The sequence below is a fragment of the Cervus canadensis genome, chromosome 20, assembly GCF_019320065.1.
Source record: "Cervus canadensis isolate Bull #8, Minnesota chromosome 20, ASM1932006v1, whole genome shotgun sequence".
NCBI lineage: Eukaryota > Metazoa > Chordata > Mammalia > Artiodactyla > Cervidae > Cervus > Cervus canadensis.
In genome coordinates this window covers 50056726-50072049 of record NC_057405.1, presented here as the reverse complement: position 1 = coordinate 50072049, position 15324 = coordinate 50056726, and the positions used below count along the sequence as shown (strand labels likewise).

General features: G+C 34.5%; 1 protein-coding gene across 1 annotated transcript in view; it reads left to right on the top strand.

Moving 5' to 3' along the window:
- The window catches only part of ASCC3 (activating signal cointegrator 1 complex subunit 3), a 255303-nt gene that overhangs the window by 48977 nt on the left and 191002 nt on the right, over nucleotides 1-15324 (top strand). Inside the window, exon 5 of the mRNA XM_043439337.1 lies at nucleotides 13763-13883. Within this exon, the coding sequence (XP_043295272.1) occupies nucleotides 13763-13883 (121 nt within the window). The remainder of the gene's footprint in view (nucleotides 1-13762; nucleotides 13884-15324) is intronic.

Sequence of the window (15324 nt, the reverse complement as noted above, 5' to 3'; positions counted from 1 at the left end):
TAATAGAATAAATAATACATTTCTGTGCTTTCAAAGTATTTGAGGTGAATAAAAAGCATTCTGAATAATGTTTTAGTTGTCAGTTTATAAGCATAAATAAGTATGGCTATTAAATTTAGAAATTGCTGTAAGCATTTATTTAAATATTTAAAATTTAATATTTGTTCAACTTTATATATGTACGCATAATATGCATCCACTCATACATGCATATGATGGCTATAAATTTGTTTTCACGAAGGCATTTAAAAATCAGCATAATTTCTTTTTAATAATCTAGTACACTATAAATTTGCCATGTGTGTGCAATTGTAAAGTAAACTTTTAAATTTGCAATGATACTTAACTTTAACCTTAACTTATCTAATTAATTATAGTGTGTGAGGAATAAATAGATTTACATTCCAAGTAGTTTTAATTAAGTTGTAAGTGACCTTGGTTTTTAGCTTTGTTAAGTTGTTGTGTTAGATTAAGTACCTGTAAATAATGAGTAAGTTTTTCTGAAAATGTAATTTATCTAATTCTCTGCAATGCAGCAACAATTTGCATAGCACATTTTTCTTGAGAGAAAAATAAATGTTAAATAAATACTGTCCTAATTTTCATGGTCATTTTCTTTTGTTGTTTAAGACTTCATTTTGGAATGTATGAATATTTAATAATTTTTTTCTGCCACAAATCAAACTAAGAATAGTTTACAGTATTATAAATAACATGCTCTGCTTTATATAATTATTCTGATACTGAGTTCCACATGGACTGTTAATTCAAAACTTTTCAGAATTACTCAGCATTTTCTTTTATCATACTTTATTATTCTTTGTTTTCAGTATGCACATCTTTTTCATTTCATGTATAAATCTAACTAAAGTTGCTTATTGTCTCAAAGGAAGACATTCCCTAAATGAGTATCTTTTTTCTCTGGATAGCACATTTTCTGTAGTGCATGGTGTTTGCTGTTTATTACATACAGTAGAGGTGTAGGTACAACTCTTAAGTTTTAAAATTTTGTAACTAAAAATGGAAATACATGGGTTTGCCTTAGCTTGATTTATGAAAATCAGACTGCCTCCTGTTTGTCCTGGGGCTTTATTGGATAGTCACATGATACTCCAGTTCTCCTACTGTGCTTGGAATGCCAACCTGAGCAGATAATTTGTAAATTACCCTGCTTTAATATTAATGTGTTAGTTGCTCAGTCATGTCTGACTCCTTGTGACCCCATGGACTGTAGCCTGCCAGGCTTCTCTGTCCATGGAATTCTCCAGGCAAGGATACTGAAGTGGGTTGCCATTCCATCTCCAGGGGATCGCCCTGACCCAGGGATCAACTCCAGGTCTCCTGCGTTGCAGGTGGATTCTTTACCATCTGAGCCACTAGGGAAGCCCATTTTAATACTAATGCCTAAGGTTATTCTGACTTCATAAAGTAAATTTCTGGAGGTTTCTTTATTTTTTAAAAGGTTTCTTAAAGTAATTATTTCTTTCATGAAAATTTGACACTAGTATGCTAATAAACTTTCTCACCTGGTGTCTTTTGTAGTTAGCAATTCACATTTTCCAGTTGTTGGTTTATTCAGATTTTCTGTTTCTTCTTAAATTGTTTGACAATTGTATTTGTCTATGAAATTAGCCATTTCATTAGCCACGTATTCAAGCTTTTTGCTCTAAAGTTATTCGTAAATGTCATCTTATTAAAAAAAATTTTTTTACACCAACTTTTAGTTATGTTGCCCCAGTACCTAATTTTTGATACAAGAGTGTTTGCTTTCAAAGAACCATGTTTTAATTTTGCTGGTCTTTATTTTTTCTCACATATGTTTTGGCTTTTGTTCATATAGCGGGTATCCGTTTTAAACAATAAGACATCTGGTAGTTTCCCATCTTTAGATACAAAGGGGTTGGGACAAGCCTGATGTCCTTCAAGTTACACCCAGTTATAATGGATATAATTGTTTCACAGTGGAAATGGGTTTCTTCTTTGAAATGTTTAATCTGTTTATAACTACTTGTTTTTAAATGCTATCGATAACAATCATGATAGCATTTCAAATACTCTAAAAGTATAAAATGACATCGAAGACATTTATTGTTATCTGCAAAATAAAATAGATCCCAATGAGAATATTAAAAGATATGTATATTTTATGACCTGGTAACTAATGTGGTTTGAAAATGACCTCATATTGATCATTAATTCCCTCTTTTCATTACTCATTTTCTTCACAAAGATTTGTTAAGCATCTTTTTTTTTTAATATGTAAGGCATTTTACTAGGTAGTTTTTATTTAAACCACAAGTGTATGGTCCTTTAACTTTACAAATATTTATCAGCAGTAGGAGAATCACCTTGATTGATAGAGCTTTAAAATTTGTTTTTCCTTGAATCAGTTATCATCATTTTTTAAATTAATAAACTTTTTAAATAGCAGCATTGTTTACAGAAAAATTGAGCAAGAAGGATAGAATGTTTCAATATAGCTTCTTTTGTTCTGTTTCATAAATCCTTTTAATAGAAAACAACTGCTTTATTATCTCCTGGAACTTTAGTGCTTACTTGAAAGGCTTTATCACATTGTTCCATATTACCTTTTTCTGAGTAAACTTAAGTTCCTGTGTTGATTTTGTTGACTGTCATTTTTACTGTAAGATTTGTTCCTATGTTTTACAATTTTAATTCTTATGCTGATGTTGATTTGTAGGGTCTTCCCTCCACATTCCCCCTCCTCCCCATCTTAGATTGCTGTAGAAGGTGTGGTAGAAGGTGTAGAAGGTGTAGAAGTCTCATCTTGGTGATAGTTCTTTTCAGGCCCTTCTCATGATCAGGGGAGCCCCGTGCCCATGCTCTGGCTTCACCTAAGTCACCTGGCTCTACTTCCCACGTTGTTTGCAGCATTTTTCATCTTGATTGTCTCACAGGAGCCAGGCTCCTGGCCTTGCTGTCCAAAACTGGAGCTCGGCTTGTCACTTTTACCCTACTCAGTGCTTTACTTTTTTTGCTTGATTTATGGTCCAGGGCAATATTTTTCTTCTTTTTAAGTTTGAGGTATCTTTTAGGTTTTTCTCTTTTTCTGTCTTGCCAGAGAAGGTGCATTCAAGTGTGAATTTTGTGCCATACCTTCTTTTTCATCTTAATTGCTAATACTTATTATCAGAAGGCAGCCTCCTTCCAGTGTTAAGCATAAAAGGGAGTTTTTTTCAAGATAATTTTAGGAAGAAATTTAAATGTAAAATATATTATATTTTTTAAAAAAGAGTAATGACTGTGATTATCCTTTAAGATCATCATTATTTTTTATTGTGACAAACTGTTTAAGGGTTTTTTTATTTATAAACATTCTACAATTTGAAAATAGTAGACTAAATTCAATATATGGAAAGTCAGTTGTCCTGTCAGAATCCGTGACCAATAAACACTTTTTCAGCTGTTCTTTCTACTTAGGGTTAAAATGGAAATCTTAAGTTTGCTCAAGACAATGGAAAATTAATCATGATGGTTTTGTTGTTTTAATAAGAATAACTAATACTTGTAGCCTTTACAAGTATTTTGATAATTTTAACAAAAAGATCCCAGGAACTCATTGTTACTTACTTTATTATTTTTGTTGTTGTTTAGTGGCTAAGTCGCTAAGTTGTGTCTGACTGTTTGCAACCCCACGGACTGTAACCCACCAGGCTGCTCTGTTCATGGGATTTCCCAGGCAGGAATACCGGAGTGGGTTGCCGTTTCCTTCTGCAGGGACATTATAATTTAGCCTTATTTTGTCATTTTGAAAGAATTGATTGATTGATTTCCTTGTGGCTGTGCTGTGTCTTCGTTGCCGTGGGGCCTTTCTCTCGTTGCTGGGAGCGGGGGCAGCTCTTCGTTGCAGCGCGCGGGCTTCTCCTGTTGCAGAGGACAGGCTCTAGGCTGTGTGGCTTCAGTAGCTGTGGCATGTGGGCTCTGGAGCACAAGCTCTATAGCTGCGGTACATGAGCTTAGCTGCTTCTAGGCATGTGGGGTCTTCCTGGACCAGGGATCGAACCTGCGTCTCTTGCATTGGCAGATAGATTCTTGACCGCTGAGCCACCAAGGAAGCCCTATTTTGGTACTTTTAACCCTGTGTCTTGTTTGTGTGGGTGCTTGGTTCTCATAACTTTATTGCTTATGCATTTTGTATACTAACTAATACGCAGCAAAAGTGATGTGTTCTATAATATTTCTGGGGACTCAATTTCTGTGTAGAGAGTTTAGTGTCTTACAAATCCTCCAGATAGAAAGTTCCCTTAAAAAATGCTGTGATTTTCCTTGTCTCTGCCAATAAGAAAAGAGGCTGAACATTATTCCCTGTGTATTGCCATGAAACATAATAAATAAGTCTCATACCAACATTAAATGTATATTTGAGGAGTTACAGGTATTGCTTTCTGTGAAAATGTTAAATTGCTTTTGATACACAATTAAATAAGCTTACTTCGAGAGTAATACTTTATTCACTTGCTCCATTTTGTAAATCTAGCCATTTAAATGCTCAAACAAATTTTTAATTTCTGTTTGCGAGCTGCTGTTCCTTTCTCTAACTAGCTTAGTTCAAAGTGCCATGATGGCTCTTCTGTTAATGCGTAATATATAATGTACTTTCCACACTTTCTGCATCTCTATACCTCTCCAGTTAGATACCAGGATAATGGGTTTACTTATTAACTCAAATGATTAAATTGCTAAACATTTATTGCTATTCAAACTGATAATTATAATATTGTTAGAGGTACTGAAATAGTTTTTCAGTGGTCAGATTTTTTAGAAAATGCTGTGTTAGCCTGATTCCTATGTGGTTACATTGTACTTGATTTAAAAAAAAAAAAAGGTTTTTCGTTTGAAAAATAAGATTTGGTAGAGGAAAAAAGTTTATTCCTTGGTCCTTGTACTATTAGTTATCAGCTGATTTATCAACATGATAAGGGATTTTTTGGTTTATATAATTTCTTGTGTTCATTCCAAATAATGGCAATTTGTAAAAACCTATTTTATTTATTAAGTTGGTAATGTTTTGTATCCTTAGTGGACAAAAAGTTAAAAAGCAGTTGTTAAACCAGAATCTGGTTTGTATTATCTAAAAATAAAACTTCATCTGATTAAGTAATATATGTTTATTATTGTAGAAAATTTGGAAAAGGCAAAAATGAAAAATGTGCAATTTAGTGATATTCTTTCAGCCTTTCTCTGAATAGGACTTGCTTGTATATTTTTATGGATGAGATACTTTGTGTAAAAAACAGAATTTAATGAAATAAAAAATAAAGACAGTTGTCAAAAGCAAACTAGATATCCTTCAGTAGGGAAATAGATGCATAAACTGTGGTATATCCATATGATGGAATAGTATTCAGTGATTAAAGAAATGAGCCTGCAAGCCATGAAAAAAACTTAAGAACCTTAAATGATTATTTCTAAGTGAAAGAAGTCAATCAGAAAAGGGTGTGCACTGTATGATTCCAGCTATGTGACATCCTGGAAAAGGCAAAACCCTGGAGACAGTCAAAAGATAAGTGGTTACCAGGGTTTGGGGACAAAGAACAAAGGGATGAATTGGTGGAGCGCAGGGGGTTTTTAGGGCAGTGAACTCTTCTGTTATGATACTATAATGATGGGTACATGTAGGCATCATACATTTGCCAAAACTTGAAGAATATACAACACAAAAAGTAAATAAACTCTAATGTAAAACTATGAGCTTTAAAGAAAATCAGATTTGGTAGTCATTGTGATACAACTAGACAGATAAATTTTGCTGTATAAAAATATTCTATCTAGATCTCAGCAGAGTGTTTTATAATAGAACCAATATATCTTCCAGCCCAGTGCTGTCTTTTTGCGATGACTGAAGTATTCTGTTTGCTCTTTAATGCAGTAGCCAACTAACCTCATCACTAGCCTTGTCTCTTGACATGTAGTTAATGTGACAGGAGAATTTAAAAGGATGCTGTTTTGAAGAGTATTTAACTTTATTATTGATATTAAAATTCTTTCTAGTCAGAGCAGTGTCATTGAATATACCTCAGTATCAGTGTTATTGACTCTTCATTTAGCACTTTGTGATGTTTTGAGGTTCTGGTTCTATGTTCAGTTTAATTCAGTACTTTATCTTGAGAACAGTGGAAGGCAATTGAAAATTTGTTGTCAAGGAGTGGACAGAAGGCAGTGACGATTGATCAGACCTACATTTCATAAAATTGTCATTGTTCTGTGCTTGTGTCATTTGGATAGATGTGCAAAAACCATTTAGGAAGCCCTTTGAGTGGTACAGGCAATAATGAGGAGTTCCAGACAGGCAAGGAGAAAGGCTTGAAATCTGTTTAGTAACAGAGAGCTTGAGAGTGGATTGGATGACAGGAATAGAGTTGGGTGTGATGGGGTAAAGAGGCGGTAAGGGTGCATTTTAGCTTTTGACTTGTGTAACTGGAAGGATGGCGGTGCCATTCATGGAAATAAAAACAAGTGTAAAACAGTGAAGTATGTGGAAAACAGAGATAGTTTTGGGCATATGTGGAATTGTGGGAGGATTTAAGACTTCCACATGAAGTTCAGCATAGAGATCTGGGAAGGATGTGTAAATTTATGAGTTATCAGTATATGCGTGGTAATGGGAGTTGAAGGCTTGTATGCAAGCAGTTAAGGAAAGAACAAGGAGTGGAATTAAGAGAAAGCCTGGGATTAAACCTTAAGGAGCTCCAATGTGTAATAGTTAAAGTGAACCTGAAGAGAAGATAGGAATGTAACAGAGTGATAGGATACATATCAAAAGAATGGTGTGTCAAGGATATCAAAGGAAAAGTGTGTTTTAAGAAGGACAAAGAATGACATATGGAGGAAGATCAAGGAAGATGGACCCAGGATAATATTCATTGTCTTTGTCAAATCTATGAATGAGGATCCTTTGAACAGAATGGATAACAATAGATAAGAGGTCTGCAGTTGAAAACATTTGCATAGATATATCTTATTTTTACTTTCCTTTTCTTGTTCTACTCTTTTTTTGTGTGTTTAAAAATGTATAGATTAAAATTGAACTCAGCCTTCTAAATATGATTAAATTATCAGTCTGCCAACACAGGAGACACAAGAGATGGGAGTCCAATCCCTGTGTCAGGAGATCCCCTAGAGTAGGAAATGCAACCCGCTCCAGTATTCTTGCCTGGGAACTTCCATGGACAGAGGAGCCTGGTGGGCTAATTTCTTTAAAGAAAATAAAAAATTACAAGTACAAAAAAAATATGATTCAATTAATGTAGTATCCTTTGAGATGCTAAATGGGGTTTTTGAGATACAGTTTTGCAATTACTACAGTAAATTTTCCCCTAGCCTTCATTGCATTTTTTAAAATCCATATTGAGTCAGTAAATAACCAACCTCCCCGGCTACAGTCCATGAGGTTGCAAAGAGTTGGACACCACTGAGCAAGTAACACACACACACGCACACACACACACTCACTGTCCTTTCTGGATTTTTCTTAGGAATTTATTTGTGGGATAATATTTCTTCATCTTGTACAGTACACAGGAGCTTTTTCTATTTGAATTTTTAGTGTTGATTTTACATGTGGGTTCTATAATTGTGGGGTTTTATATTTACCTCTATTACTTTTCCTTTGATCTGGCAGATTATATCAGACTATTCAGAAAATTTCAAAATTTTTATTCTGTCATGAACCATATTAATACTTGAAGTAAATTTGATTTAATATGTCTTCTAGTTTATATATCATAAAATTTTGAACAGGACAAAGCCATGGTCAATCTTTTTTTTTTAATTCTCTTTTTTTTTATATTAAACTTTTAAATTTTGTATTGGCGTATAGCCAGTTAACAGTGCTGTGATATTTTCAGGTGGCCAGCGAAGGGACTCAGTCATACCTGTACATGTATCCATTCTCCCCCAACCCCCTCCCGTCCAGGCTTTCACAGAACGTTGGGCAGAGGTTCCGTGTGCTGTGCCGTGGGTTCTTGTTGGTTATCTGTTTTCTAAGATTGATTGATGTATTTAATTTTGGGGCTGTGGTGCTTTGTTGTTTTGCAAGGGCTTTCTTTAGCTGGCCATGCCTTCTCTTGTCGCGGAGCTCGGGCTCTCGAGTGTGGGCTCAGTCGTTGCGGCTCCCAGGCTGTAGAGCACTGGCTCCATGGCTGTGGTGCCAAGGCTTTGTGGCTCTGAGGCAAGTGGGATCTTCTTGGACCGGGGATCAAACCCATGTCCCTTGCATTGCAAGGCAGATTCTTATGCACTGGACCACCAGGGAAGCCAGGTTATCCATTTTGAATATAGCAGTATGTACCTGTCTATCACCATGGCCAATTTTTGAAGAACAACTTTTAGAGGGTAGCCTCCGTATTGTGGTTAATTCCATAATCCACTTAACTGTATTGTTGTACCTCATTCACATGAATATATTATGCCTAATGTGCATCACTAGCTGTTTTTCAGAATGCCCATTGACTGTTTGATAGGGAGAATCAGTTCAGTTCAGTCACTCAGTCTTGTCCAGCTCTTTGCAACCCCACGGACTGCAGCACTCCAGGCTTCCCTGTTCTTCACTAACTCCCGGAAGTTGCTCAAACTCATGTCCACCGCGTCAGTGATCCATCCAAGCATCTCATCTTCTCTTATCCCCTTCTCCTCCTGCCTTCAGTCTTTCCCAGCATCAGAATCTTTTCCAATGAGTCATTTCTTCACTGGGAGAAGGAAGACTGATTGGTCTTTATTTTGAAAGTGATTTTTTTGGAACTTCAGATAGACTTATTTTTGACTTTTAATGAATTCCTTAATATTGACTAGATGGTAACAGTGTAACTGACAAACCTTTTAAAAACCTGGGTTTTATTTGCTTTAAAGCTTGTTTTAGTGATTAAATACTTAGTCTAACACTTTTTGACTAACCTGAGAAATAGGATTCAAACAGGACATTACCATGACCAGACCCTTTTACTTGGCAATAATGTTTTGCATGAAAATCTTTGAGTAAACCCATAATACAAGTATGTTTATCATGTTTATTCTGGGATTTCACAAACCCTCAGCATATCTCTGCATACCCCAGCTCTTGAACAGATTTATAGTTCTTATTTAGCCCCATGATAACTTTTTTTCTTACCAGTTTTCCTAAGATTTGTAGTATAATTTTCCATGGTATATTATTTAAAGGTTTTCATTACTTTATATTTTGCTTTTATGATAATATAATGTTTGTGATTTATTTGATACTGTGTTGGGATATAGCATCCACTATAGCTTTGTTCCTGTTGGAATAAAAATGATGTAAGTCAGAATACAGTGGAAAGTGGGGATTGCCTTTCCTGAGAGATTCACAAACTACATTCGTCTGTTAAAAGTGTAAGAAACAAAGAAGTAATGCTGCTTTAAATTTAGTCCGTACATGTTCTGAGATTTTTTTTTTTTTGGCTTTTCAGGAATGTAGTCTATTGGTTAATTTTTCTTATTGTTTCCATTATTTTAGTCTAATGAGGAGGTACTTTAATTTGCTCATCTAATTTAATAAAAAAGGAATTATAATAACAGTGAAATCTCTGAGCACCTTTATCTGTTGATAAATTATTTAATAGATAATGTTGGCTTTAGCAGAATCTACCAGGAATAGGATATTACCTGTCTGTTCCTATAAATCTCATATCCTTAACTTATAGCCAGAGTACTAAAACTTGTCTTTTTTGTTTGAGAGCTGTATTTTTTTTTTTTAAACTCTGTAGTTGATGCCTTCTTCTCTACCCATAGCTAACTTTTCCTGCCCACCCCTCCTTTTTTTTTTTTCAATTTGATAGCTTCTGGAACTTGTTTGCAGTGATCCAGACAGCTGTACCTTTATAAACAGCTAGTCTCTGCGCCAGATTAGTTTGTAGTGCAAATCTTTTTCTTTTTTTTGGAGTGCAAATCTTGAATGAGAACTGCACCTGCTCTCAGTGTAGATGAAAATGGCAAATGTTAGGAAAAGCAGAATTTGGGATTGCTCTAAATCTGATGGCAGCTGATCTCAGAATTCTGCTGGGGATTCTTCATCGTGGGTTAGGGAAGTCCTGCTATTCAGAGCAAAACAGCTTTCTTGTCTCTTTTGCTAGATCACAGATGTGTTATTTTTAAGAAATATTAATAACATGTTCTTTGTGCTGTGATTTTGTACCTGAGATATTTTGTCTAGAAGTTATCTTCCAGTTACACTGGTGGTTTCCTAAAATTATGTTGGACTAAAAATTTCTGAATCTAATTTTTCATATGTCAACATTATATTTCAAATTAAATAACCTTGAGTAGCTGGGAATATATGTCAGGGTAACTGCTCCAGTAAATCATATCCTTATAGGGAAATGGTCTCAATTTAAGAATTAACACAGTCTTTGAAAGTTGATAGGACATAAAGACCTTCCATGGTGTATGTAGAGAGCATTTCCTGATATAGTTTGTTTGGAGTGTCAGGGGAAATTAACTGTGTAGGTATGTGTCACATTTATGTTTTTTGAATTTCTTGTTTTTTAATATCACCCTTACCTTAAGCATGAGGCTTGCTTGTGTCTAACAGCCATTCAAAACCTACTTAAAATGCTTATCAGAAAATTTATATTTAATCTTTATCTTTAATATTTCCAACCCTAAGCAGTTTATTGGTTACTTTTAGTATTATAAGTCATTTTGGTTCATAGTTTTAAAAAATAGCTTCATTGATAAATAGTACACATACCATACAGTTCACTCACTTAAAGTATATAAATCAGTAATTTTTAGTATATTCATAGGTAAGTACAACCATCACCATGGTCATTGTTAAAATATTTATGAAACTTCAAAAAGGAATCCGGAACCTTTAGCTACTTTTTCTGCACTTCCTCCTGACCCCACCCCCTTGCCCCAACCCCTAAGCCCTGAACAACCACCAGCTTACTTTCTGTCTCTAGAGATTTCCCTATTTAAGACATCATATTAATGGAATCACAATATGTGACCTTTTGTGACTAACTTATTATACTTAGCAAAGTGTTTTGAAGGTTCATCCATATTGTATACGACTTCATTCCTTTTTATGCCTTAGTATTTTCTGTTGTGTGAGTATACTGCTTTTTGTTTATCCATACGTGAGTTGATGGCCATTTGGGTTGTTTCTACCTTTTGGCTATGTTAATAGCGCTATTTGTGTGCAAGTTTTTGTTTGGATATGTTTTAAATTCTTTTGGGTATATACCTAGGGATGGAAATGCGGAGTCATATTGTAATTCTGTGTTTAACTTACTGAGAAACCAGAAAACTGTTTTTCACAATGGTTACACAACTTTGTATTCTTACAAAGTATGAGAATTCTAGTTTTCTCTACATCCTTCCCAACGCATTATTTTCCATTAAAAAATTCTTCTTTCCAGTGGGTCTTCTTTGTATTTCTTTAGTGACTAATGATGTTGAGTATCTTTTCATGTGCTTATTGGTCGTTTATTGATTTTCCTTGGATAAATCAGATCCTTGGTTCATTTTCTCATTGGTTTCCTTTTTATTAGTAGTAAGAACTTTCACAGATATATGATTGGTAAATATTTTATCCCGTCCTGTGAGTTGTCTTATTCACTTTCTTGATGGTATCCTTGAAGCAGATGTTTCTTATGTTGATGAAGTTCAGATTATCTGTGTTTTCTTGTGTTACTTATGCTTTTGGTGTCATATATAAGAATCCCTTACCAAATCTGAACCCATTAAGATTTACTTGAATAAAGAGTTCATAAGTTTGTTTGTTAAATGTAGATCACTGTTTCATTTCAGTTTAATTTTCGTGTGTGGTATAAGGGTCCAACTTCAATTAATTTCATATGGGGCTAGCCAGTTGTCCCATCATTTGTTGAAAAGACCGATCTTTCCTCACTGAATGGTCTTGGTGTGCTTTTTGAAAACTTCACTTATTTATTAGTTCTAATACTATTTTTTTATGTTCTTCAGTATTTTCCACATAGAGAAAAGTTTAGTATTTTCTATTTTCCAACTATTTCTACAAATAGAAATAGTTATACCTTTTCATTTTCAATCTGGATGCTTTCTGCTTCTTTTTCTTGCCTAATTGCCCCGACTTGAACCTCCAGTACAATGTTCAGTAGAGTCACAAATGCACACCCTTTTGTCTTGTTTCCATTCTTAGTGGGAAAGTAATTCAGTGTTTCACCATTAAGTATGACGTTAACTGTGGGATTTTTATAGATGCCCTTTATCAGGTTATGGAAGTTCCTTTCTAGTCTTAGCTCATTCATTGTTTTTATCACAAAAGGATGTTGGATTTTATCAAACGGTTTTTCTGCATCTGTTGAACTAACCATATGATTTTTGCTTTTTATTCTATTGCAATGATGTAATATAGATATGATTTTCTTACATTGAACTAACCTGATATTCCTGAAATAAATCTCACATTGTCATGGTATATAAATTTTTCATAAATTGCTGGATTTGATCTGGGTTGCTTGTATTTCCCTGAGGCTTTTGTGTCCATATTGCTAAGAAATACTCATCTATAGTTTTCTTTTGATGTATTTGTCTGGTTGTGGGGTCAGAGTAGTACTGACCTCATAAAATGAATTGTGAAATATTCTTTCCTCTTCTGTTATTTGGAAGTGTTTGTGAGGAATTGGTATTAACTTTTTAAATGCTTTGTAGAATTCACCATTGAAGCTATCTGGATCTGGATTTTTCTTTGTGGGTAGTTTCTGATTACTAATTCAGTTTTCACTTGTTTTAGATTTCTTCAGATTGTCTTGAGTTAGTTTTGGTAGTCTGTGTCTTTCTAAGAAGTTGTCCATTTCTTCTAGTTCCACCTACAAGGCTAGTTATTGTTATTTGCGTGTTGGTTTAGTGGCCAGCTGGATTATTTCAGTGCAGACATTTCTTTCTCACTCCACAGTGTTGTTTCTGGTGGTGTTCCTTGTGGAGACACATCTGTGAGTTTACCTGAAGTCACTTTGGGACAAAGATAGTGTTAGCCAAACCCTTTTTCCCACTTCCCCTGACCCCACTCAGCCATTAATCTTTACTAATTACCAGCTGACCATTCTATTGTTTGCAAAAATGCCCTGGGCCTTAAATTATTCCATGCACTAATCCAATAAATTTGTGACCCCTTTGAAGGAATAATTCCAAAGGTTAGTGTTGATATTTATTCTCACCCCAAGAGGGTCCTTCCAGTTGTGTCTTTCTCAGTTCTCTTCTACAGCTTAGTTGTTGAATCTGTGAATCTTCTAATTGTGGTTTACCACAACTCTGCTGTTTTTGAGATAGCTCTTTGGATTCAACTTCATGGCCTTGGTTATCCCAAGAGAAACCAATTGTAAAAAACTTTTGGCCTGTGATTTAGGGTTTTATATATGAATCATAGTTATTTTAACAATTGGATCATGCTCTTTAATTATATAGGGCTTCTCTGGTGGCTCAGTGGTAAAGATCCACCTTCGATGCAGGAGACCGGGGTTTGATCCTTGGGTCGAGAAGATCCCCTGGAGAAGGAAATGGAAACCCACTCCAATATTCTTGCCTGGGAAATCCCATATAATTGCAGATAGCCTTATAAAGCTGAAAATATGAGGAGTTTTTTTTTTTTCTTTCCTAAGTTGTTATTTTTTTACAATTCTTTTCTAAATATTTTTTAGGTTCTTCTGTGTTAGTTTAACTTCATTGCTCTGTTGAATAGATGGTAATAACTTGAAAATATTAATTTTGAGGTAACAGTTTGTTTTGATTTTCCTCTTCTTATAAGCTGTTTGAGCTGCTGGGACCTGATGGACTTGAACTTATTGAGAAACTCCTCCAGAACAGAATTACAATTGTGGACAGATTTCTTAATTCTTCAAATGATCATAAGTTGCAGGCTCTTCAAGGTAAGAAAGTAATCAGTGGTAATTTTACTTTAAAGGAAAAACTCATTGTTTAGCAATTTTTTAATACAATTATACTTTAAATTTTCTTTGGTTGTTATTTAACTTACTGATAACATTCTTTTAAGTAGATTTTAGATATGGCAGATTATGAAACAAGTATCAATGCCCTAAATAAGGTTTTATGTCAGAGAGTCTATCTATGTTTAACTATGGCGGAAGATTTGGATAGACAAAAAAAGAATTAAAGCAACTACATATAATGCTTAGGGTCAAATAGAGTTACAATTTATAACCACATTCTTTATTTTGAAAATTTCAGACCTTAGTAATGGTGCAAGGATAGTATAATAACTACTGATACACTCTTCATGTAGATTCACCAGTCATTAACATTTTGCTTCCATACCCACCCTTTATCTTTCTCACACACTCACACACAAACACACATGTGCAGGTGTATGCATACATGGACACACACACGTACACAGTTAAAATTTTTGCTAAACAATAGGAGGTTGCACACATCATAATATTTTAGATATAAAATCTTCAATATACAAAGTCTCCTACTTAACCTGTAGTACAGTTATCACAGCCAGCAAGCTGAACATTTATATAGTCACGTATTACATATATCTGAAGACCCCCAGAAGAATTAAAGTTGTCTAGGAAGCTAAAATTATTTAAAAAAAAAAAAACCTGACTTACTATGAGACAACTGATGCTAAACTCAGGTTTTAGGTGGTAAGTATTGATAGGAAAACTGTTTCTTGCCTTTACCCAAATTTCTTTGCCAGCCTTGTAAATAGTTTGGAAGTTTTACAAAGTGCATGAGCATAAAAAATTAGATACCCCTCTTCAGAGCAGTCAACATTTACCCTTTGTTTAAGTAAGTGATATCACTTTTTTCTTACATTTATGAGTGTGGCAGTGAAAGGAAATTACAAAACCAGCCTTGACTTAAATCCAAAATTTCATAAGGATTTTTTTATCCTACACTTTGATTACTGGTAGTTGTCTTGGAGTTATGATTACTGGTAGTTGTCTTGGAGTTATTTTGAGATTTCTAGAAACTTTGAAGGTTGGAATTTAGCCACTTTGTCTTTCTAAAAGTGTTTTGGTTCTTTAAGTATATTGAGTACTTATAAACAGCCTTGCTTTAAAAGGACTCTCACCTGTTAAACCATGCTTCAGCCAGGCATTGCAATAAGCCAGCAGAACTGAGTGTTTAAAGTGGGTATCTGCCAGAAGAAAAGGAATGAATTTAAATATCCAGTCTTGCAGTGTAATTTCTGAGAATTTGGTGTTCATTTTTTCAGTCTTTAAAGTGTTGATTCTTACTGACCCCACCTTTCATTAGTTCTAATTTATTAACAAAACTTCAAAATATGTTCAGCATATGTATTTTTTAAAGAAAGCTGTAGGTGATGAGTGAATGTCA